Source organism: Dufourea novaeangliae, unplaced genomic scaffold (assembly GCF_001272555.1).
Source record: "Dufourea novaeangliae isolate 0120121106 unplaced genomic scaffold, ASM127255v1 scaffold125, whole genome shotgun sequence".
Classification (NCBI taxonomy): Eukaryota; Metazoa; Arthropoda; class Insecta; order Hymenoptera; family Halictidae; genus Dufourea; species Dufourea novaeangliae.
This window is the reverse complement of record NW_015374020.1, coordinates 3,857,635-3,880,855: the sequence shown is the minus strand read 5'-3', so window position 1 is coordinate 3,880,855 and position 23,221 is coordinate 3,857,635. Positions and strand designations below refer to the sequence as shown.

The 23,221-nt window shown below is 51.1% G+C and overlaps 1 protein-coding gene across 1 annotated transcript; it reads right to left on the bottom strand.

The window, feature by feature from the left end:
- Positions 1-5,971: 5,971 nt before the first annotated feature.
- On the bottom strand, positions 5,972-19,062 carry LOC107189065 (protein Wnt-1). The gene is made up of 4 exons (XM_015577499.1): positions 18,962-19,062; positions 14,665-14,927; positions 6,871-7,145; positions 5,972-6,529 (listed from the first exon to the last, which is right to left on the bottom strand). The coding sequence occupies exons 1-4, from the start codon at positions 19,060-19,062 to the stop codon at positions 5,972-5,974; spliced, it is 1,197 nt and encodes a 398-aa protein (XP_015432985.1).
- Between the last annotated feature and the right edge of the window lie 4,159 nt (positions 19,063-23,221).

Here is a 23,221-nt window from a genome sequence, read left to right as displayed (position 1 = left end):
CGTACACACCCGAGTGCTCTCGACTTTTTCCCTCGCTTCCTTCTCGATGATCTCGACGTCGAATCGCATCCACCGCGTCCGACTGGCCGCGATGTCTCGCGTTCTCCATTACAACACACGGCTGCCTATATCTTACCCCTCTTCCTCGAACATTCTTCCGTCGTATAATTATATTCCGAAACAACGAAACTCCGTCCTATAATACAAAAATTGTCGTCCGCAAATTTAGATATGTTTTATAGGCGCAGCTTACCGAGCGACGTGTCAAAGAACCAAAATTAAAACATTCGACCCTGAGGAAAGTAGGTGGATACAGAAAAATTAGGAGGATTTAGGATTGTTGGATTTCAAGCCAAGACGGAGCCAGGACGGAGTTCGAACTTTCGTTTCGACGCCTGAACGGATTCTGCTCGAGTGCCTCGCAAGATACTTCCAATATCGTAAAACCATTAATTACCGAGTGGACCCGGTGTCGGTGTATCGGCTCGCCTCTGCCTCCGAACGAACCCTCTCCTCGGCCACCACCGCCGTTGCCTCCTCCTCCGGTCGACTACTTAGGTGGCCGTCGCTGCCTGGATGATGTATTTCGGTGTTTTTGCTCGACATTAATAATAACGTCGCTCGGGCCCGGCTCTCCGTAGTCGCTTCTACGGTGAAAAGACCTCTTTCCTTCTCGGTTCATTACCGGTCCTCCGGTTTTCGTTGGCTTCGCTTACCTCGATGTTTCTCGCGAGGAAGTCTTGGTCTGAAATGAAAGAAAAACGATTTTCGATTTCCCCTGCGACATTTCGTCCAGTTGTTCCCATGGAAATGAAAATATGGTATATATATATATATCGTCTACCGGTGCGAGATCTCGTTCCTGGACCTCGTTCGATTCCGCCGCAAATACTCGAAGTTCGTTCGGAAAAAGACTCGGAGATGGTCGATCGGTCTGTGAAAATTGAGAATGGGAAGGATCGTATGGTCTAGACGTCGGGGGTGGATGGGACGTCGGAACGAACGCATCGCGCGAATTCCTTCCCGCGGCCGTCCGAGTTAGACAGAGGGGTGGAGGCTGGGCGAAGAGGCAGGGGGGAAGGGGATCGGTGGAGAGATAAAGCTAGATAGGATAGGAATCTGGTTGTCGATGAACGCCTCGGAACACGGTGTACGGAGAATCGCGATCTCGTGCTTTCGTTCCCACAGTCGACGGGGACGTGGATTCCGGAGGAGATTCCCTTTGCTCGTTCCGCGGAAGACGGTGGACGAGGGCGAAAGAGGAGAAGGGCAGCAGGGGAGAAGTGGCGAAGGACGAAAGAAGGAACGAGCGAGGCGAGCGGCGGGTACGGAGAGGAGAGGACGTGTGCGCGGGAGCGCGAACGCGAGCGCGCGCAAATTCGGCTACCAAAAGGCGAGAGAGAAAAAGGAACCGACTCCGACGGTGGAGCCCTATAACATGCCAAAACACCGATAATTCGACCGTGTGGTCCCGAACGTCAGCCGATATTCGTTCCCACGGATGGCCCTCGGAAAGGACGACGAGATCCAGGACCCGCCAAAAGGGATTCCTGCCATTCCGTTAGGGTATGCCTCTCTACCGGGCAAGAGACGTCCACGACCCACCTTCTTCCCAATCGCAAAAACGATAAATTAGTTGATTTACTCGCCCGTTTTTTATCGGAAATAATTCCTACGGTGGACGAGGCCTACACGGGAGTGGAAGATTAGCGCAACAGGAAGCACGCCGGACTTCTTCTCCCCCTCCGCCTCTTCGTCCTCTACCTTCCCCTGCCCTCTTCGTCGGGTTCTCGTTTTATTTCGCCTCTCTTTCCGTCTCCACCCAGTCACCGTAATCGTTTACTTTAACCTTTCTGCCCGGTTTTTGTCGGGTTCTCTGTTTGTTCCTGTTCTTCTGCCTCTCGAAATTGCAACTTGGTGGACCGGGTGTACCCGAAATTAATCGCGACGACTTTGTTTTTCTTTTCTTAGGCGCGAGCCGATGGTTCGAGCGTGGTTACGAAGCGAGATCGCCTCGGGGTCATTCTTCGGCTAAGCGAAAATCATTCGGAATCGTCGTGTCGCATTGACGTATTAGACGGGAGGAAGGGCCGCGAATCAGGAGGCGAATCGACTTGCTTTTACGTTCGTTCATTCTATCGTATACCCCTGGTGGGGCCAAGAGACCCTCACAAACTTGTAGGTTTTTCCGCCATCTTTTTGCTTAATTGATATTAGGAATAGGAGTGGAGATAGTGTGGGATTAATGAATAACGCATACGTATGGTTTGACTGTTTTTCTTATCGAAAAATCGTAAGAAAATATACAATTTACAATGGCATTTGTATAAATTTAATAACAATTACTTTAAATACTAGTTATACATAATAGTACCTAACATAAAGGCACCATTTTCGCGTGACCAACACTAGATCAGGTTGCTTCTATCTGTTTTGAATAAAAAGAAACATAAATGATTATTAATCTATACGAGTGATACGCTATTTTCGATTAAAATGTGCGAGAAGGGTCAAGGAATCCCAATACGCAAATATGTCGTTACGTTTCCTCCCTAGCGTCGCCTTCACAGGAGCCCGCTCGGTTTCCCATCACTGGGTTAGGAGAAGCCGAGAAGAGACGATAAAATCGGGGCAGAAAGGCGGGCGAAGAGCGGCACGCGGCGCGTCGTGCCCGATCACACGCGCGTGGCATCCCTGATGGGGTCCTGTTCACGAAGCGACGCCCGATTCGACACGGCTCGACGCGACGCGAGCCACTGTCTCCCAAGAGGGTCCCCACGATTGTCAACCTCGTGGACTGAATTTCGTATTCGTCCGAGTATAATGAGCCCGATGCGAACCGATCGAAGAAGACGAATCCTCTCGCGAGAACCGTGAGAGAACGACTGGTCGTCCCGTCGCCACGCTTTTGCACGGTCGGCCTCTTTTTCCGAAACATCGTTCCCGTTCTCTTCGCCTTAAACGCCTTGCATTAAACTGAATTCCCGATCCTGACTGCTTCCGCCGTTCTTCTACCTCTCAGTTTCTCCACTGGTCCTGCGAAAACCAAAGGAATAAACCTTATATTCGAGGCTCTATATTTCTACAAGAAATTTTTCGTCGGCCAACGCGTACAATCGAGATTATCCGTCCGACCGACCTAAACGAAATTGGCACGCGCTGCTTCGGGAGGTCGGGGGGTAGGCGAGCCGAGTAAGAGATCCTCGGGCGGCTTGGAGCAAACTCCGCTTCGAGCCGTTCCTCCTGCCATGCCGTGGAACATTCCGGAGCGTGGAACGAGCCGCACGCGTGACGGTATGCGTAATAATAGTAAAACTGAATGAATTCAGCTCGGTCCCGCGGGGTATATCTCTCGGTGGGTTTCTCTTGGATCGTGCAAGTGGGTCCGTGTCGTCGCGGCACGAGGAACGGGATGGAAGGACGCGAGGCGACGACGAGAGGGGAAAGCAAGAGGGGCGATGAGGGGGGGGGGCGGAAGAGCAGCAACGGGTAAAAAGCCGAGAGGCGAGCTGCCGAGGGAGGCGGTCGTGGTCGCTGCCGGTGCTCGAGTGACCGTGATGGAGACGAGGGGGTGGTTGGCCGAGATCAAAGGAACCGCCGTGAGAAGTGGCCCGGCTGGCCGAGATTCTTGTCTGTCGGGACACGCTGGGAGCCCGTTCGCGCACCAAGAATTTGTTTTAGTATAGCGGCGAACCTACCCTTTTCCTGGTGCCACCTGATTTTCGTCCCGAGGACGCGACCGATCCGCGCCTAGTTGACGAACATTCGACGATAGAGATTCGTCCTCTGGGTGACTCGAATCGAACGACGACGGAATCGTGACCGATCGACGCCCGCGGACTCTCGGAATCCACTTACAACGTGGAAATACCGATCGTTAGAAGGGAACGGAACGAGGACAGGAACAGAAGGAACGTGGCGATCTGGCCGACGAGAGAGAAAGATGAAAAGAGAAAAAAAAAAAAAAAAAAAAAAAAAAAAAAAAAAAAAGAAAAAAACGAGCACGAAGAGAAAAGGGAGAAAGGAAGAAACAGGGACAGAGTAAGGGGCAGGGGGCAGCGGGAGTGTCGGAACCATTAGCGCGGATGCCTGTTCGTATGCGGTCAGAATCCTTTTATCCCGTACTGAGATTCCTGCGGGATTCCTTCGTTCGTTATCATCGCGTGCAGCAGCGCCCGGCCAAGGAGAAACGAAACAAGGTAGAAACGTAGGAGGAAGGAACGCGATGGGAAACGGCCGCGGGGTAGGAAAGGGGGTACGAAGAAGAAGGCAGGCAAGCAGCCTGGCTGGCTGCGGCAGGGAAGAAGGGGAGAGGAAGGGAGGAAAGGAAGAGTCGAACCAGTCTTCTTCGGGGCACGGGCCTCCCACGATATTCACCCGGCGAGGAGTTATGAAGTCGTCCAACTGCGGGGAACCAGTCGGCTATATTTCGCGGGGAAAGGGCCCCGCGTCTCGCGCGAGACCACGAAAGACTCGGAGACGACGACAAACACGTCGTCGCGACGATCTCTCGCTCGTAACCGTCTCTTCTGGGAAACACGGGAAAGAAAAACAACTGGCGCGACGCGGACCATTCAACTCGAATACGTCTTTATTTTTCCAATTTCTTATACGTCCATCTGTATAAATTACAAAATAAAATTAATAATATAAACAATCGAGACCTTGTTGTCGTATCGTGTGCGTACAAATATCTTAGTCACCGTTTTCATTCATCTCGACGGCGATAGCGGAGCCGCGCGATCTAACACTGGGCTAATTGGTACATCTTTAAACCTACGAGGGAACGCCGCGCGATCGCGAGGCGAACGGTTCGTTCGTTTCGGGGAGAACGAGGAGATACGTAGAAAAATAATTTATCCGCCCATTCATGGAGCGTTGGATATTCGTCTCGAGGGGGAAGGGGGCGGGGGACGATTATTTACATGAAGGCTTTCGTAGCGCGATACTCTCACGAACGTAATGCTAAAAAATATACATGTATATTTTTACAATTATTATATTTCGTAATCGTATTTATATAAATATATAGCCACATATATATATATATATATATATATATGTATATATGTATACACATATGTACATATATATATATTATACGTATATACAAGCACGCGATCCAAAGGATCGGAATAAATAACGAGTCCAATGTACACTGACGTGCAAACTCGACTTCTGTTAGGGGAAAAAGCGGTATATAATAAGCGTCTCCTACCGCTTGGTAAATTTATTCCAGGTACTGAAATAAATGTTAAATCGACTGTTAATTTGGCATAAATTTTAGTAATTCCGAATACCAACAGCTAGGAGCATGGTTTTCCCTACGCCACTTTTTTCCCTAGCGGAAATTGAGTTTGCTCGTAAGTGTACCTCGCGTGTATTTGCGAAAATGGGTGCGTCGCGCGAGGCGAATCCGAAGCTTCGGATTTTCCCGGGCAAACGGGGGCACAGCGATAAAGAGTGTCGCGCAATAGACGGAACAAGAAGTATCGTAGACGTACATATATTTACAGTAAAACGATATCAAAATTTTCATTTCTCTAAACTTACACGATAGAAGATTCTTTAAAGTCGACGATCGCGAACCACCAACGGAGCTCGACGCGCTCTTCCCATCGCCTCAGTCTTTAGTACGCGTCCATGGAACATTGTAATAAATACATGCATACGTGGTTCCGATCGTTTCGCATTAATACTGGGCGAAAAGAGCACCCCGGTCGCACGAGGGCTCTGCCACGCGACAGAAACACGGTCGGTGTGGCCTGGCTCGCAGAGTTTCGCGGTAGGTGATCACCTGGACGCACCACCTTGTCTCGGACAATCTAGCCGGGGGGGTTGTCGAGAGACTACGAAAGCATCCTTCACCGGGAAGGTGGTAGTCTCTACGAGAGGAAAAGGGACGGAGAACCGGGAAACAGGTCTGGGTATAGTGATAGGAAAGAACGAAGGAAGAGCGAATGGTGGCGGCCTAGAGGCACGTGTGTATCGTTTTTTTGTGCTTGCAGAGATTGCATTTGACCTCGCAACACCAGTGGAAGGTGCACGCGCATCGTTCGACGACCATCACCTCCTGGGTCTTGTAGCCCCGGCCGCAGCACATCAGATCGCAGCCGTCGACACCGATGCTTGTGTCGTTGCACTGTCTCCCGTGTGTACCTAGGATACCCAGCTTCGGGTTCTTCTCGCAAAACGGTGGAGACGGCTCCAGGTAGACCAGATCCTTCGGTCCAGGCGGTTTGTGCTCCGGATTGTACGGTTGCAACTGGAAGTTGTACCGGTGCCGACGACCAAGACCATCGCGGTGTCCGTGCACGGAATTGCTGGCCGAGTTGCTGGCTATCGCGTTCCCGTTTCCCCGTACGCGATCCGAGTTGCTCACCATCACGCGTGACGCGCCGTCGAAACGATCCTTCAGATTGTCGCCGACCACGCGGAAGTTCGGCAGCCTCATCCAGCAGGTCTTGACGGTGCACGAGCCGGACATGCCGTGGCACTTGCACTCCTGTCTCATCTCCGAGGACACGTGCTGCGATACAACAGAGAAATATTCTCACTCATACCCTTGGCTCGCGTAGGCACGGGCGTAGTTCAGAATGGGGCAAAAATATTAACGTATCGACTGCCACAGTGAAAAATGTCGTACGTGGCCAGACAACGTTTATTTTAAAGTTATAAATCGTCGAATGCGTTTTGTTGATAGAGGTTAAATATTACGCAAAAATTTTATAACTCTGGGGAAGGAGGGGGAGGGGCAAATCCAATTTTTTTTCTTCTAGGATGGGGCAAAAGCCACTTTTTTTATTTTTGTAGGTATCGTGAAATGTTCCCTCAAAAAAGAAAGAAAGGATCAGAAAAATGTCTGCTTACCGCTCTGCCAGCCTCGTTGTTGTGCAAATTCATCTTCTCCCGCAGATTCCGACCACGTTCCCCGGTATCGACGAACTCGCGGGAGAACTTGAAGCCGTACCCGATATTGTCGGAGCACCCACCCCATTCCCATTCAAGGGAGCCGGACGGTGCTCGCGATTGGTGCGTATAGTCACACGAACACGACTGGATGCTGCCCTCGCTGCACGCTCTCGCGATGCTGTGAGTCACGGCAGCGCTCGTGATGGCGTAAATGAACGCAGTCTCTCTGCATCCTGCAATCAAACGATAATCCAACGTTTAATTTACTTTTTTACCCTGTTGTTTTGACGGCATATGCCTCGATATGCCTTCGAATGAATTATTATACGGTCGTAAATACTCTTACAAGGAAAGGCACGGAAGTGTCCCCCTTCGATTTCGATGAAACTTCGTATGTCTGTTAAGCAGTCAAAAATAAAGGATACGTATTTTTTTTTTATCGACTGAAACGCGACTTTAAGGGGTGAAACAACCCCTTGAAGTTTCGATCCGAAATCTTTTTGTTATAAACAAATTATATTTTGTACAATTTGTTAGCACTATATTATTCTACATAAAAAAAACCGCAAAAATCGTCCATCACAAGTTTTCACGTATCTCCTTTCTTTCGGGTTGAAACTTCGTGGAGCATTCTCACCCCTTAAAGTCGCGTCTCAGGCGATAAAAAAAAATACGTGTCCCTTATTTTTGACTGCTTAACATACACACGAAGTTTCATGAAAATCGAAGGGGGACACTTCCGTGCGTTCCCTTGTTAGAAATTTCTGACTGTAAGGTGTCGCTGACAAAACTTTTGCGATGGTGTGTAACGTGGGAGGCGAAAGAGCGAGAACGAACGGTGACCACAGAGAACGTCTCAATCCTACGACGTGGACTACCTGCGAGATCTGTTCGGGGCGCAGGTGTGCAAGGAACCCGCAACCGTGTGCAACGAACAAGGACGCGCACTCCGAGAATTCGAGGCAGAAACGAAGAGAGAAAGAGAACACGAAGTGGATAGAGAGGAGGTAGAGGGAACACGACCTTAACCCTGAGTGGGCTGACCCGAGAGGCACCTCGACCTTATCTGCATAAGGCGCAGGTGCCTGCCGGCACCTTTGCGACCTGCCGTGCGAGGGTATCGCGAGCCACCAGTTCAGTGGGGTCGTCTCGCAAATTGCCACTTTTATCGGTGCCGTAGATAACGCGATGTTATCTCGTGCCACGAAGTAAACGTTAGCTCGACGTGAACGGTGTATCGACCGTGTAATATTTGAAGAACTTACTCTCCGATAGATCGTTGTCGGGAGAAAAAACGGAACGGACTCGAAGCACGCGTTCGCATTAAAGCTATTGATTTTAACCGGGTATCTGAGATGTCCGGGTACTCGGGTACCCGTGAGATAACCGAGTAAACGAAAATTACCTGGATGTCTCATGAGATACCCGTGTACTCGAGTATCTTATAATCAACAGCTCTAGTTCACACCCTCTCCAACTAATAAAAGCGTCGGACCCAAAAATATTTCCATCCTACGGTGCAATAAAAAATCTTCCCAGGTGGAAATGTTGGCCGGGACAGGTCAACGAAGATCCGAGAAATCGGCTGGAAATGAGACGTCAAACGGAGGCTCCCGGTAGTCGAAGAATGGAAAAACCGGTGCGGCGGAAGATAATCGAGCGCGTCCAATTTCGAAGCGAGATCATCCTCCTAGTGATTCGTCACGATAGACGTTTTTCCGCCGCGGGGCTGCCACGACGACCTCGGTGCCGACCCGTTCGCGTCGACACGGTGGGCAGGGAGTCTTCACGGCGAAACGACGAGAGAAAGGAAGAAAAGAGGGTGGAGAGGGAAAGAAACACGATTTTCCCTAATCCCCGTCCAAGGCGAAGACCGGGGGCCAAAAGCGGTCAGACACGGAAGCGACCGAGACTCGGTCCTTTCCAGGCTCGCGTCGACCGATGGGGGAACGGCAAGATTTACGCCGTTCCACCCTGTTACCTTGTCTTCTCGACCTGGTCTCCCGAAAAATTTCATCGGTTCCAGATATTATTCGTCATCATCCCCTCCGGCTGCCATGACCGAGAGGATTACACAGACGGTGGGAGTTCTCGCTACGCGAATACGCTTACAAGGCACGTCGACCAGGCGTCGACGACCTGGCTGTGAACCGATGAAATCATCCCAGGTGTTCGGTACACGGTACATGTAACGCTACATCACGTGGATCGTAATCCCATTGGCCGTCGATGGGACCGCGACTTTGAGTCCGTCGGCCGGCTTCGATCCTTTCCCCGAAGATTTTACGATCGTCAAACAGCCGAAGATAAGGAGCAGTCGGTGTCGGTTTGCCGCGAGAACGATTATCCGAAGCGAAAAATCGTTATCGGGTCCCAGACAGGAACGGTCCGAGAGAAAAGAGAGAAAGAAAAAAAGAACCATCGTTCTTGGCTCCGATAATCCCGAGCGAAGGTGTTGTTTGTTCTTCGTGGACGAACGGCGCGCGACCATCCCGACCGTGTGTATCCCGTCGACTTTCCGCGCGGCCCGATAAACGGTTTAACGTTCCGCTTTATCGGGGCCCCGTGCAAATAGCGTCGAGCAAGGTGGATAGGTGCACGTTGCCGCAGGGCAAACAGCCGCGTCGACTCGGGTCGATGGAAATTCCTGGCTGGTTCGCGGGACCCGGACGGCCTCGTACCTGTTCTCTCGGTCGAGGAAAAACAGACCAGGTCCTCGCGGTGTTTTTCTCCGAAACGAAAGGGAAGTCTTGTCGCGAGCAAGCAAAGTTTCGAGAGGGGGGGAACTACGAATGCGATCCCGCGATGTCTCGTGGGAAGATGGCCGCCGTCAGCTTCAACAGGCTCCACTCGATTATTGTCCCGAACTTGGGTCCGCGACAGGACAATAATCATATAGGGAAAAATACTTCGGACCCTTGTAAATTCATTTTTTGCTCGAAAGTATGCGCTTGACAGGTTCAGCCCCCTCCCCAATGGTGGGTATAACGCCTGGACAATAATCGTGTAGAACGACCCAGTCTGTAACCCAACTGTAAATAGATCGCGACACGACTTCACGACGAACGTAGAAATTCCCAGAACGATAAGATCGCCGGAAATCATGCGCTACCAGGCGCCTCGAGGAGCCATCGTCGATCGGATCGGTAGCGTGGCCGAGGGAAACGGGAATGAAATCTCGAGAAACCGAGCGGCGTCGTGCGTCGTCGCGCGACTACAACGAGGAGGGACGAGGAACGACGTCGATCATCCACGAAAAACTGCATCGACCAGCTCGCGTCCGTTGAATACGAAAGCGAGGCGCTCTGTGGTTCTCGGTCGCGTTAGAGAGGGGTGGGGGCAGAGGGGCGCGAAAACGCGACCGCCATATAGGCCGGCCTCTGTCGCGGGAACTCGTACACGTCGTGGGGGAGGGGGGGGGGGGGACCAGGCCAGCAGGCCCCATTGGCTCGCGGCTCACGTTTTCGCAAGAAATCGTGGCGTGCCGTCGACACATGTAGCCCATCATAGGCCGCGATTTATGGCGGCGTAACGCCGTCGCAAAAACCACGGACCGGGTCTCCGTATAAGACGCGACCCGCGTCAACGCTCCTCCGCTATCGATCAAATTTATTTGTTTATTTGTTTCGCGAACAGGAGTCTCGTTATCGTGGAAATTCACGGAATTAAAAAGCTGCCGTTGGTGAGGATCATAGACATAGATATAGACTGCGCGTCAGGCTGACGTCCCAATTTTGAAAAGACGCGCCTAATGACGCCTTGAAGACGGCTTAAAGGCGCCTTAGACCTGAATTTCCGTAAAATGGACGTCTTCGAGGTGTTATGTAGGGTTAACTTTAAGAGGACTTGCTATCTATTTCTAACATCCTGACCCCAAGAACCTCTTAGATTTACAAAAAGATGCCAAAACCTCCAAAATCTATATACTTCCTTCTAAACTTAGGACGTCGTTTCAGGGAGATGCACAGTCTATATGTTATGTCTATAGTGACGATAACCGTTGGAAGAAAGAAAAAAGATGAAAGATTATCTTTCGAGGATCGTCGGTCGTCTTGGAAGCTTCGCGTCGATACTCAGCTGTAATGTTAAATACACTCACGCTGGCCGATAGTATCTACGAACCATGATTGGTACCGAACGCGATCTATACCCTGGCGGACGTGTGGCGTTATTCCAGCGGGTTTCGTTTCGCGCTGATCTCCGAGCGGGATCGACGCGCGATGCCCGTGAAATCGGCGGAAAACGCGAGCTGCACGGAGGCTTTCTCGCGAGATTCGCAGTTTACCGAGCAATTAGGCTTGGCGAAGACTCCGCTCCGGCTTCCACGCGAATCGCCGAACAGCTTGAAACGGCGCGCTGATCGCGCGAGCGCCGAGCGCTGGACAAGGGGCGAGATAGAGAGAGAGAGAGAAGAGGAGCGAACGAAACACACCGAGGGTAGAGACCGATGCGGTAGGTGGCTCTTGGCGGCGAAATGATTACAGGCCGCGAACCTACTCACTACCAGCTATAATATCGAGTACAAACGCCTCCAAAAGTATCCCGCTGCTCTCCCAGCCTCGACACGCGCGAGACGCTCTCTTTCACTCGACTAAAATCTAAGTCATCTTCTTATCGGTGGGGCTGTGACGGGTGTTTTTTCAGGAGACACGACATAAACGTGTACTTGGGTAGATAGTCACTGTTACCCGATTGTTGAAAAGAGTACCGGCGAGTGAATTTAATTTAATTTAATTTAACTTAGTTCTTACGGGTAAGAACCCTTTTTACAATTATTAACTCTTGTGCGGGCAATCAAAATATTCACGGTTATTGAGCAATCGGAATACACCCGATTTACACGGAGTGTTTGCTCCATGTGATTACTTTTTTTGGATAAAAACCGTTTAAATGGAGTCTACCTGTACGAAAAAAAATTTTCTCACTGAATGAATAATTAGGAAAATTGAAATTTAACAGTTCAAGTAAGTCGGTGCAGTACAGTTTACCATTTTGCTCTTCAAGGGTTCTGATATTGAACCTGCGCATAATCAGGCCATAATCGTGATCGTAATTCGAAAGAAGCACGAAAATAAAAAATAAAGGAGAACAATGCGTCGTGTGTGAATGCGCAGCTCGCGGAGCATAATCCGGAAACGACCGTTTAGGCTGGCGGCGTGCGACGACCGGTCGCCAGCGATCCCCTTCTCGATCTCCAAATACGACGAGTACCTACGCGCTAGCGTTACGTTACGGATCGACGATAGCAATCTGCGTTCTGTCCCCAGCGATCCACGCGCGAACCGAGGGCCTCGTGCAGATTCTAATCTCGAAGATCGGTTCGAAGACAAACGATACGGGGCGAGGAGGAGAAAGACGGGAACAGGGGAGAACGGTGAAAAACTAGTCCTGTTCGTATTTCAGCGAGGCGATCGAAAAGGGTGAAAGGTCGTGGCCCTTTTGCCAACCGGTCGGGAATCTTCATCCACGAGGGGAAAAAAAAACGACGACGACTAACCTTAACGTTGTCTGGATCGTGCTTCTTGTCTATTTATACAATATAGGTACATGTATAATAGTTCGAAACGACTCAATTTTCACGGTACGACAAAGACTGGAGTGGGTGCCACCGAGGTTGTTCCTCCATTGTTTGCAAATCCGAGGTAATGGTAACAGAAGGGCGTGCAGGGGATCAGAGAGGAACGCGCAAGGCTCGACGGTGGTAACAGAGAGAACGCTAATAAGACCATCGGCGGTGTCGAACGCAAAAAGGTGGCATCTGCGACTATTAGACGCTTCAAAGTCTATTCATTGGTCCCCTGTTTTGGCCGGGTTTACGGGTAAAACTATTAGGAAGAGAGGCGTGTGTAACGCGATAGGGACCGCGGAGGGGTGAACGACGCAGCAGCGCAGTGTTGCGCAGCGCGTCGATGCGTGGCGTCACGGGAAAGGGTTATATGTACATGCGCGTTCGCGCCGATTCGCTCTTCCTCTCCCGCTATTTTGTAACCCGTTGATTCTTTCTTTTTTTTTTTTTCGGTTTCACCAGCGCGATAAGTGGCCATATGGGGACACTGGATGGCGATTGGGACGGGGGGAGCAGGGCCGAGCGAAAAAGCTCCGCTTACAATCGCCTCGACGAGATCTAAAAGAGCCGCAGGGGAGCCAGAACTGGTACGAGAAGGTCCATTATCAGGTTGCAAAACATACATCTGGTCGGCGAGGGCACGTGCCCGGGGCCTTCGGACCAAGGGCACCGCCCATTTCGATCCCCCTCGTCCTCGTCTCGCTTCACGATCCTCTTCGCATCGGTCACTCTCTTCCCCCGTTGCAACCCTTTTGCCGCGACCGACACGCCGACACCCCTGCTCTGGGTCGTGTCTTCGAACGCGACTCTTCCGGTCCCTGCGCGCGCGACGACCGCCTGCTGTTCCTTGCGCGAAATTCTCCGTGATACATATGTACATACATACCAGAGATGGGCAAATTCATTATCTAGATAGAAGGTATCAAATAACGAATAAAAGATAAAGATCGAAACTTCAAGGGGTGGTTTCACCCCTTAAAGTCGCGTCTCGGCCGATAAAAAAAAAACACGTATCCCTTATTTTTAACTGCTTAACAGACATACGAAGTTTTATCAAAATCGGAGGGGGACACTTCAGTGCCTTCCCTTGTTAGACACTGCTGCTTCTCACTATGTACTATTCGAATAAAATTCTGCCCATCTCTGATACATACATATATAACACACTTCGTAACTCTGCTCTGGCGACCGATTTACCCTTCGACAAATTATCGTGCGCGGCTAACTAGCCGTAATCCCATTTACAGGTATTTTAATTATGCGGCGGACGCGTTAGTTTTCTACGGTGCTTCGCGAATCGATCGACTAACGATATTACCGCGTTGAAACTCGAGCAGCCAGTATGTACCTATAACCCGTTTGTCGATCGCCTCGATTATCGATGACGTGTGTATACCACCACGAGCGATCGAGAGAGACAACGACCTCCGTTGATGCTGCCTGTAGGTAAGCGACACGCTGTGATAAAGATAGAGAGCGTTTCCGTTATCAGAGTTCGGGACCATGCGTCTTTCGCGATTCATAAACATTTCCTTGCGTTCCACGTATGTATTCAATTGTGTTCCGACACGGTAGGATTCGTCCGATTCGGCAACAGTTCGGACGAAAACGAGCACGTCTGTCAGACACGCTGATAGGAAATCCCACCTTCGGGGACCGTCGAGACACCCGGCATCGACGGATTTGTCGGTTGCAATTTATAAAAGGGGGATTCGCGGGGCCGCGGTCGCGGAAGCGTTCTTCTCTCTCCGCTACGTTCTCCCCTCTTCGATGGTCTCCCGGTCTGTCTCTGTTTTCTCGAAACTCGTCTCCTGTAAATCTTATATATATGTATATATACATATACACATACAAACAGCAGATATACATATACAGACCCGTGGTCGTTTTATCACGAATCTCGATTCGTCCCGACGACTCTGTGATTCGGAGTAGCTGCGCGTCGTATTCGGTCTACTTCGCTCACGGAATCTTTCGACGGATCGTCGCGAGGAATGAAAGAAAAATGCACGACACCGACCGACACAGGCCACTAGCCACGCAAGAAGCAAATGCTTTCGTTGTTCCAATTAGCTCGGAGCTCGCGTAATATACGAACGATAATTTATATTCGTCCGACCGCGTGGAGAGACGCAAGATAGAGAGAAAGGCAGTACAGCGAAGAGAAAGGAAAAATCGTGGCTCACCTCTGTCGACGATCTTGCCGAAGAGATTTTTCCCACGAAGGAAATTCTTGGTGGAGCAGTTCCATCGACGATTGCGAAATTGGTGCTGGCACTCCGCGATCGCTTGGTTCGCGCCCCTTGCCACGGCCATCAGCACCCCTGGGTTTTCCCTGGCCAGTCTTCTCTGCTTTCTCCTCAAGGTCGCGTACACCGTGGGATCCATGTGCAGGGAGGCCGGAGACATTGGCAAAAAATTGTTCGGTTCGCCCGCCTTGGCGATTCCCCTGAGGAGAAAGGAAAAGTTATCGAGTGCTGTTCCGTTTAGTATTCTACGCTGAAAAAAATAAATTAATCGCGCGTTCCACGGTCCGATAAAGTTCTTCCCGATACCAAGTGGTAGCAGGCCTTTCTTTTACACCACTTTTTCCCCTAGCAGAAGGAGTACCTTCGCGAGCAAACTTTGCTTCCTCTAGGGAAAAAAGTATACGTAGAAGAAAATTCTCCTACCACTTAGTAAATTTATTTCAAGTACTAAAATAAATGTTAATTTGGCATAAATTTCAGTAACTCCCAAAATTAAATGGTAGGAGGCCCTTCGCCTACTTCAGTTTTACCCCTAGCGGAAGCAGAATTTGCTCGTCAGTGTACATAGATCGACGGGCCGATCTACCAAATGCGTTTCGTTCAGGAGGGAATCCCCTCGCCATCGTCATCCCGACGAACTCGGACGTCGTAGACGAGTTTTCAAACAAGGACATCTTGGACGACAAGCGATACCGATGACGTAACAATTCCATCGTGAGAATTAAAAACACCAACTACGAAACTTTCGATCGATTCGTGTTCGTCGATTACGATCTCCGTATTTCGTGGACGTGATCGGTTCGACGCTAATTTCGTTCGCGCGTAAAAACGACACTCTTCGGACTTTGCTCGAGAATAAGAAGCGACAACGATGAAGAGGGACTCCGAGGTAAAGAAAAGGGAATCACCGCGGCGAACGCGAGGAGGGAGAAATAAGAAAGAGGTGAAGAGCTTATATATATAAATCAAGCTGCCGCGCGAGTTCAGCCTGCGAAAGAATTCGCGTCTCGATCGATCGAGCGTCGCGCAGAAAAACGCTTAAGAGCGTTCTGCTCGCGTCCCTTCGTGGGAAGAACGTGCAAACTTTCGAGAACGGTCTCGCGCGCGCGCGAGAGAGATCATTGCTGCTCCGAAATCCGGTGATACAATTTACGATCGGTTCGGGACTCTCGATCACGGGGCGACAAAAACGATTCCCATCGCTCACGAATTCTCCGTTCACGCTCTCTACGCGAGCCAAACAGAAACGGTATATAAACGTTTGCTTATTTTTCCGAGCGGAATAGAACGCCTGTATCCTCTTCTACTGTACCTTGACGCTCAAAAGTTTCCGGGGGTACAGCCAGTTTCCATACGAGCTGGTAACGTACACATGTACTTTGCTCGTTTTGTACGCCGAAGCTTCTATTGGTTGCACAACGAATGTATTATTATTATTATTACGATTACCATTAGGTTTTCCTCAGAGCTTTCCACTGGGTTTTCTCTCTATTTTACGGGCTAAAACCAAGTAAAGTAGGGGTTCACTGTTTCTATGGTAGTGGATTCTTATTTATATTATTATTATTAAGGAGAACCTAATTCGGGGAACCGTTCACCTATTAACCCTACTGTGGGCAACGAAAATATCCACGGTTATTGAGCAATCGGTAATACGCCCTATTCTGACAGATTCGATAAACATAGATAACTTTACTTTCATACTTTTCCGAAACTCTTAGACCTCCCTTCCTATTATATACCAAGTTCAAACGAGAAGATAAAGAATTGTAAAATTTAGAAATCTGTACCTGGGTTGCCTACACAAGGGTTAAAAGCGTCTCTCGTTGGTGCGAGATTTTTGGATGTTAGCATAGCGTAGTCACGCGCTGCAAGGGATCAGGGATCGCTCGTCACCTTCCATAATAAACAGCTAATCACCGTCGTTGCTTCTCCGTCGACGTTCCGTTGTCAACGACTTTCCTGATGGCTAACAGAGACAGCCAGAAAAGCAGACAGACAGACGGACGGACAGACGAGAACCCGGACGCCGATGCCACCGCGAAAAGCCAGCCAGCCGAGGCCGAGATTTCTCGTTGACACTCTCCGGTGTCGTGTAAATAAACCGAATCGCTCATGCACAGGCTCGTAAAAGCGTTACACGCCGGTTAGTGTATCTTTTTCAGCGTCTGACGCGACGAGTCCCCGTGCCTGACGCGAGGAGAATCGAACGATCGGAACGTCATCTTTCGGTAATAATCTCCACGATGATTCGTTGCCTTTTCACCGATTTTCTCGAAATTCCTTCAGAGATCTGTGGAACTCTCGTAATTACCGGTGGCCGCGTGCCGAATTCGCGGCGTCATCGGGTTGCGTTCGCAGCAACGGTAATTTCTTCCCGTCCTTGAACGAACGACGTCGCGGCGAATCACGTTGGCTGACGCGCGCTCCCGCGATCGTTTACGCTGCGCAAACGTTTACACGACACGATGCATTCGATAAGCGATGCCCCATAAATAAGCACCGTTCTCCGGACCGGTTAGGATATATCTATCGCTTGTAATTCACGTTCGCCCTGGGCAAAAGCTTCGGGGACGACTCACAACGATCCAGGCCCGATGCTTCTTTCCCTTTCCCTCTCTCGCGGTCACCCCTTCTGGCCCTGTCCACGTGTTTTCTGCCAGCGGACACGCCGCGACCACGAAAATAATTTATCGCACGGGGTGGGCTAATAACGATCCGGCGCCACGCGCTCCCAGTGACAAAGGCCCGCATTAAATTCCCGCGATTATCGCGTGAATTATCGTCTCATCGATTTACCAAACGATCCTGGAACCCTGATATTCACTACTCTTGCCTAACCACCAACGATCTGCCCGAGTTACATCTCTTCTATACGATCTTCAGCCGTGTTTTTTAAGCTCTTCGTAGCGGCCCAAGAAACCGATCATCCTTGGGGATCGCAAAGACATTTCTAACCGCGGCCTGTCTAGAACGACACGCACAGCGCCTCGAGAGTCCGATGCGAGATGTCAACGGGTCCGATCGGGGCACTCTTCGTCGACGTCTTTTTCAACGGGGTCTGTCGACCGACTTGTCGGTCCCGATACATCGCTCCGCCCGCCACAAGATACACCTCGTTTCCACGATGACTCGCGCGCGTCAACCCCGATAAATCCAGTCCCGAAGCTACCGGTTTCCAAACAGGGATACGGTTTTGCTTTTTTTTTTTTTTTTTTTTTTTTTTTTTTTTTTTTGTCTTTTTCAATCGATCGACGTTATTGGCGTGCGCTACGAGTCGCGGGTCTAAGACTGGACGGGGACCACCCAGAATCGGGCCCGTTTCACGTACACGGGAGGGCTCATGCGCGATAAGTAAACCGTCTAGTTTACCGATGAATATATTGCCGATTTTGCGATATCTATTCGGGGACCGCCGTCTCGCCGATACGCCGTTCTCGTGAATTCGAACGAAAAGTCAATCCACCTTTCGCCGTGGGAGCCCAGCGTATAAATTACTCCGGACTGCGAAACCCGAGGCAGGCTTGCCCGTATCCACGCGTGTCCACGCGAATGTTACCGACGTATTAGATTAATTAATTCGTAGGCAATAATTACCTGCGCGTGGCCGTGTCTTAAATCAACTCGCGGCTGGAAAAGCGGACCGAGCACACGGGCTGATTTATCGCCGGCAGTTTATCGTTCTGGTACCCGATGGGATATTTCCGTGACTATCTCTTTCGGTTGTAAACGAGCGGGGGCCCCGTTGCGGTTCGATCGGTCGCGAGCGCACGTTCGACTCGTTCGTGGTACATACACCGCCGTGCATTATTTATTACCCGGCTAATGAAGTTAGCCATTATCTAATATCCATCCAGCGTTTTCTTGTTCCAACGAGAAATCATTGGCGGATCGAATAGTGTACCGGCTCGAGACTTATGATTAATGGATTAATAAGAAGGCTCGCGCGCGAGTGTCGCTACCACCGTTACCTCGATATAAAAGCCCCGTGAGACAGGTGTTAACGCGGCCATCGCGGCGCAATTAACTCTCAAAGGTTGTTTCGTGTTCGAACGTGGCGATCGTGGGCGATCGTTGACATTTGCGTAATCTATTTTCCTCGACGCATCGCGTCGATTACTTCGAGACTCGTCGTGATGGACGACGTTAGACGTAGAGATGTGTATTTAAATACTCCGTTTCGCGTGTAAAAAATCGTTCACGATTCGAAATAAAATCAATTTACTCCACTTACCACCACATGGATCCTCTTCCGCGATTCTTGTTCCTGGTGATTTCGGCGAGGGAAGCGTGAATCGCCACCGCGAGGGCGCCGAGAATCACCCAGAGCCTCATCTTCCTCCCGTTCGGTGTCTCCGTTTCAGCCTCTGTTTCCAGACTACTTTTCCGAGATCGCGATCGCAGTCTCGTTCGAACACGGCGACAACACCACGCACCAAATCGTCTCACTCACCGAATTACGAACATCACACGGTGCTGTTCGCGATCGACGTCGCGCACATAATAGAATCGTGTACGGAGACGTTTTAATTTCTCGATCAAGACGGTTTCCCCACGATAGGTTCGACGACGCGTCTCGTCGGGAGTGCACACTCGGAATGAATCGGTCTCAGGAGCGTTCAAATCATCGTGGTTCCGACCCTTCGCGTGACGGTTACTCGGGGAATTCCGTCGTGTAAGAAACGTCCAAGGGAGCCACGCCGTACCCAGATATCCGAGCGGTAGAATGGCCGAAGACGATCGGTCAGCTGTCAAAGCACGGAGTTCGCCTCGCGAGAACCGTAATGCCGACAGTCCGACAGTTGAGTGACTGTAGTTGGTAGCGGGCGACGTCGAGAGTCCCTCAACAGAAACTCACCCCCCGAAGGGCTTTTTTTTCCCGAGGGGTGGGTGTCACCCTTGCCGGAGTTCTCGCCGAATCAGAGGTGGTGGGAGAGGCACAGTTGCAGCCGGCAGGATACCTGGCAACCCTCCTCGAAGCTTTCCGTCGGCACTGCCGGCCCGGATAATAATGGAGTTGCCTTGAGCCCCCGAAATCGGTAGTCGTCGCTGGCTTCCCGACCGAACGGATCGGTCCAGTCCGACCAGCCGCCGGTCCCCCGGTAGGCACACACCGTTTTTCGTTTCCCTCTCGTTTCCCCCTCGTTTCGTTTCCGTCCCTTCTCGTCCCGTGTCCCGACCCGACTCGGATTCTACTCGGCGCGAGGACACGTCCTACCACCAGCCGGTTGCGCGCTATCGCTCCTCGTATCGAGAGAACCCCGGGAGGAGTTGCGTGCTGCGACCGGTCGCGCGCGCGCGATCGATCGACCGATCGAACGGACGAACGGACGAACGAACGAACGAACCGAGCGAGCGAGGAGCGGGCGAACGAGCGTCGACCCGCGAGACGAACGCGGCAAAAGGGGAGCCAACCCGTCGTCGTTTCCTTTTCTTTCGTTCGCCACACGAGGGGTACGGTACCGCGCGTCGAGAACCAATACCCTTCGACGGACAAGTATAGGCCTCGGCTAGCGACTGCACGCGCTCGTCCGCGGAAGAGCCGATCTCTCTTCAGAGAGAGTCCCCCCCCCCCCCCCCCTCCTTTCTTACAATCCTTCTTTTCCTCCTTCTCTCTTTGTCTTCGCCTTCGGTGCTCCTCTCCTCGTCGTTTCTCTCCTTTCCCTTTTCGTCGCCTTTTCCCTTTTCTCGTCCTCTCCTCTTCTCTATACCCTTCCGTTTTCTTCGCTTCTGTTCTCCGTGCTTCGCTTCCTCCCGACCAGAGAAATCCGTCTCGACTCCCCCGAGATCGATCGAATCTCGCCCCGCCTCCCGTCGTCCAGCCTCTGCCCTTCTTCCTTCGCCCGTTCACCGTTCGACTATCCCCTTTTCCACCGTTCCGTATCCCACCGGTGTCTTTCGCCGTCTCTATCTATTGTATTTCCACCGTTCTTCTCTTTCCGTGTCCTCCTACCGATCTACGCTTTTAATCACTTACCTTCGAATCCTACGACTAGCTTTCGATCCGAAGAAACACGCAAAACCTACTCCTTATCTACCTTACGACGACAATCATCTGTGCGAGGAAAAAAAAAGGCCTCTTAAATGTACATGAAAGACCGAGAATCCATTCGGAACGTCGTTGCCTACGGCATCGAGCATTAAGGATCGATAAACGTCTTCGTGGTCCGGGAAAAGATTGCGCAGCCACCAAGCGCAATCGGACCGAAGAGAATAATCCGGCTGGATCTGACAGACGTCTACTCCGATGTTCTCTCTGGCTCCTCGTAGACACGAGCACGTGGCTCTCAAGGGGAAATAGCGGGCGGTCCTTATCAAGGCCACGCCTGTCGGTCTCCCCCACCACCTTTCCCGTGGTCATCGCGCAAGGAACTTTCGTCGAAGCTCTCCCACTCTCTGAAAACCATCCCGGATATCTGCCTCTCTCTCACTCTCACACTGTTCGTCTCGGTTCTCTTCCCGCCCCCTCCCTCCCACCCGCCCGTCGTTGCTCTCGCCTCCTCTTTCTTGCTCGCGCCGATTCCGTCTCTGTTCGACGTTCTCTCGATCGTGTTCGGATCATCCCTCTCCTTTCTTCTCTTTTTTTTCATTCATCCGAGTCGAGTCGACTCCTTCCTCGTTCCTCGTTCCTCCTTCCGCGCGGCTCGTCGTCTCCTTCGGTCCGCCGTCCCCGCCGTTTCCGTCACCCTTCCTTCTTCGACGTCGAGAGGGACGTCGCCGAGAGAATGCATGAATCGAAAGGTGGAGGTGCACATGCGTGCGTGCTTGTGTGTGTGTGTGTGTGTGTGTGTGTGTGTGTGTATGTGTGTGTGGGAACCGCGGCTCGGAATGCAGGAGAGAAGCAGCGTAGCCATGGAACCGCGCCGTCGCTGTCGCAGCCGCCACTGCTATAGTTGAGAAACTTTTTTTCTTTCGTCCATCTTTCTCTCTCTCTTTTTTTTCACTCTCGTCGACGTCCTTTCTTCCGGTATGAATTCCGTATGCGAACACTTCGATCGAGAACAACGCATTCACGGTGGAAAACTTGGAATTAACCACCTTTTGCTGGTGACGTTGGTCAAAGTCTTCTTCGATTCAGAACTTAACCAGGATCGAACCAAAATGTGACTTTAACAACATTTCTGTGTTCGCTATTAAGGGAGTAGGCGTGGTTTCGAAATTTTGAAACAAAATACGAAATTACAGGACGTTTCGGAGACCGAGATGGCGCGATTCACAAGCGACGCGAAAAGATCGGAGCGGTCGGATATTCGGAAACGAGGTCAGAGCAGTCGCCGAGTACACCGGCGAAGAGTTACGGAGATTGATCGGCGTAAATCGTCCCGGCGACGAGCGCGATTACGTTTTTGTCGGCGCGTGCCCGTTCGGCCGAGTTCCTACGGATCGCGCGCGATCGAGGAGCTGGAAACACCGAGCAGGGAAAGGAGACGAGGGCCGAGTTTGTCGTTCGACGACAAAATCCCGAGGCAATTATACGTCCGGAATGCTTCGTCGAGCTCGCGAAACCTTCTCGTCCCCTGTTCTTTCGTACGCCGCTAGCAGTCGTCTGTTAGCTCGCTGAAAATTGATCGGTGGATGACCGAACCAAGCGACGCAATTCGTTATTGCCGTCATTTGCGGCGACGAATCGATGAAAAAAACATTCCACCACGATCGTTCAGTTTTCTCGATAATTCGCGATCTAGATGCGTCCCTTTTTAATTTTATTCATCCTTACTGAACCTGAGGAATCTCCGAGTCGATGCTAAAGCGTCGAGACTTCCTCTCCAGTGATAGGTGGGTACTAATGTAATCACGGGATAAAGAAAATATGAATTTAATTCTACCATAATCTCCGATAACAATCGCATCGTGCCGATCTGGCGCGATTCGCATTGATAGGTTTCTTCACGGTTTTCTATCCGGCCGTCGAAAGAATGGCGGCCGCGTACGAGCCACGGGCGAATAAGTCGTTAGCTGGCACGTTCGCCGTGAGCCGTGGTTTCGCGTGACGGACAAGTTCGTCGATTGCTCGCTCTCGAGTCGACGCTTACGGTAATGACTTAATGCCGGTACACGCGTTACGGCCTGGCGTTCGCTTGCCGCGACTTCGTATTCCACGGATCGGTGCAAAAACCGAACAACTCGTTTCGCCGTTGTTGGTCACAGGATCGCGTCGTCCGTTCGATTCCTTCGCGTTTCGTGACGACGAAAATAAGCGGCGAACCTTGGCGTCGGATAAATATAAACGGCTGGAGGTCCCGTTATCTCCAGACGCGTGGCATTCGGAGCAGATACGTGCCCTTTCGACGAAGCCCAGTGGTGAACGGTTATCCGTTATCGGTCGTCTTGTTACCGATTTAGAAACGACCAGCCACGACAAAACGGATCGTCCCGAGGCGAGATGAGAACGGAAAGCTTTTTGGTGGCGAGCGTTCGTCTTGCCCGCCCCTCCCGATGATCGTTTTTCCCCCTCGAGTAACGGAGGCAGCTTTCTCCGAACGAAACGATCGGA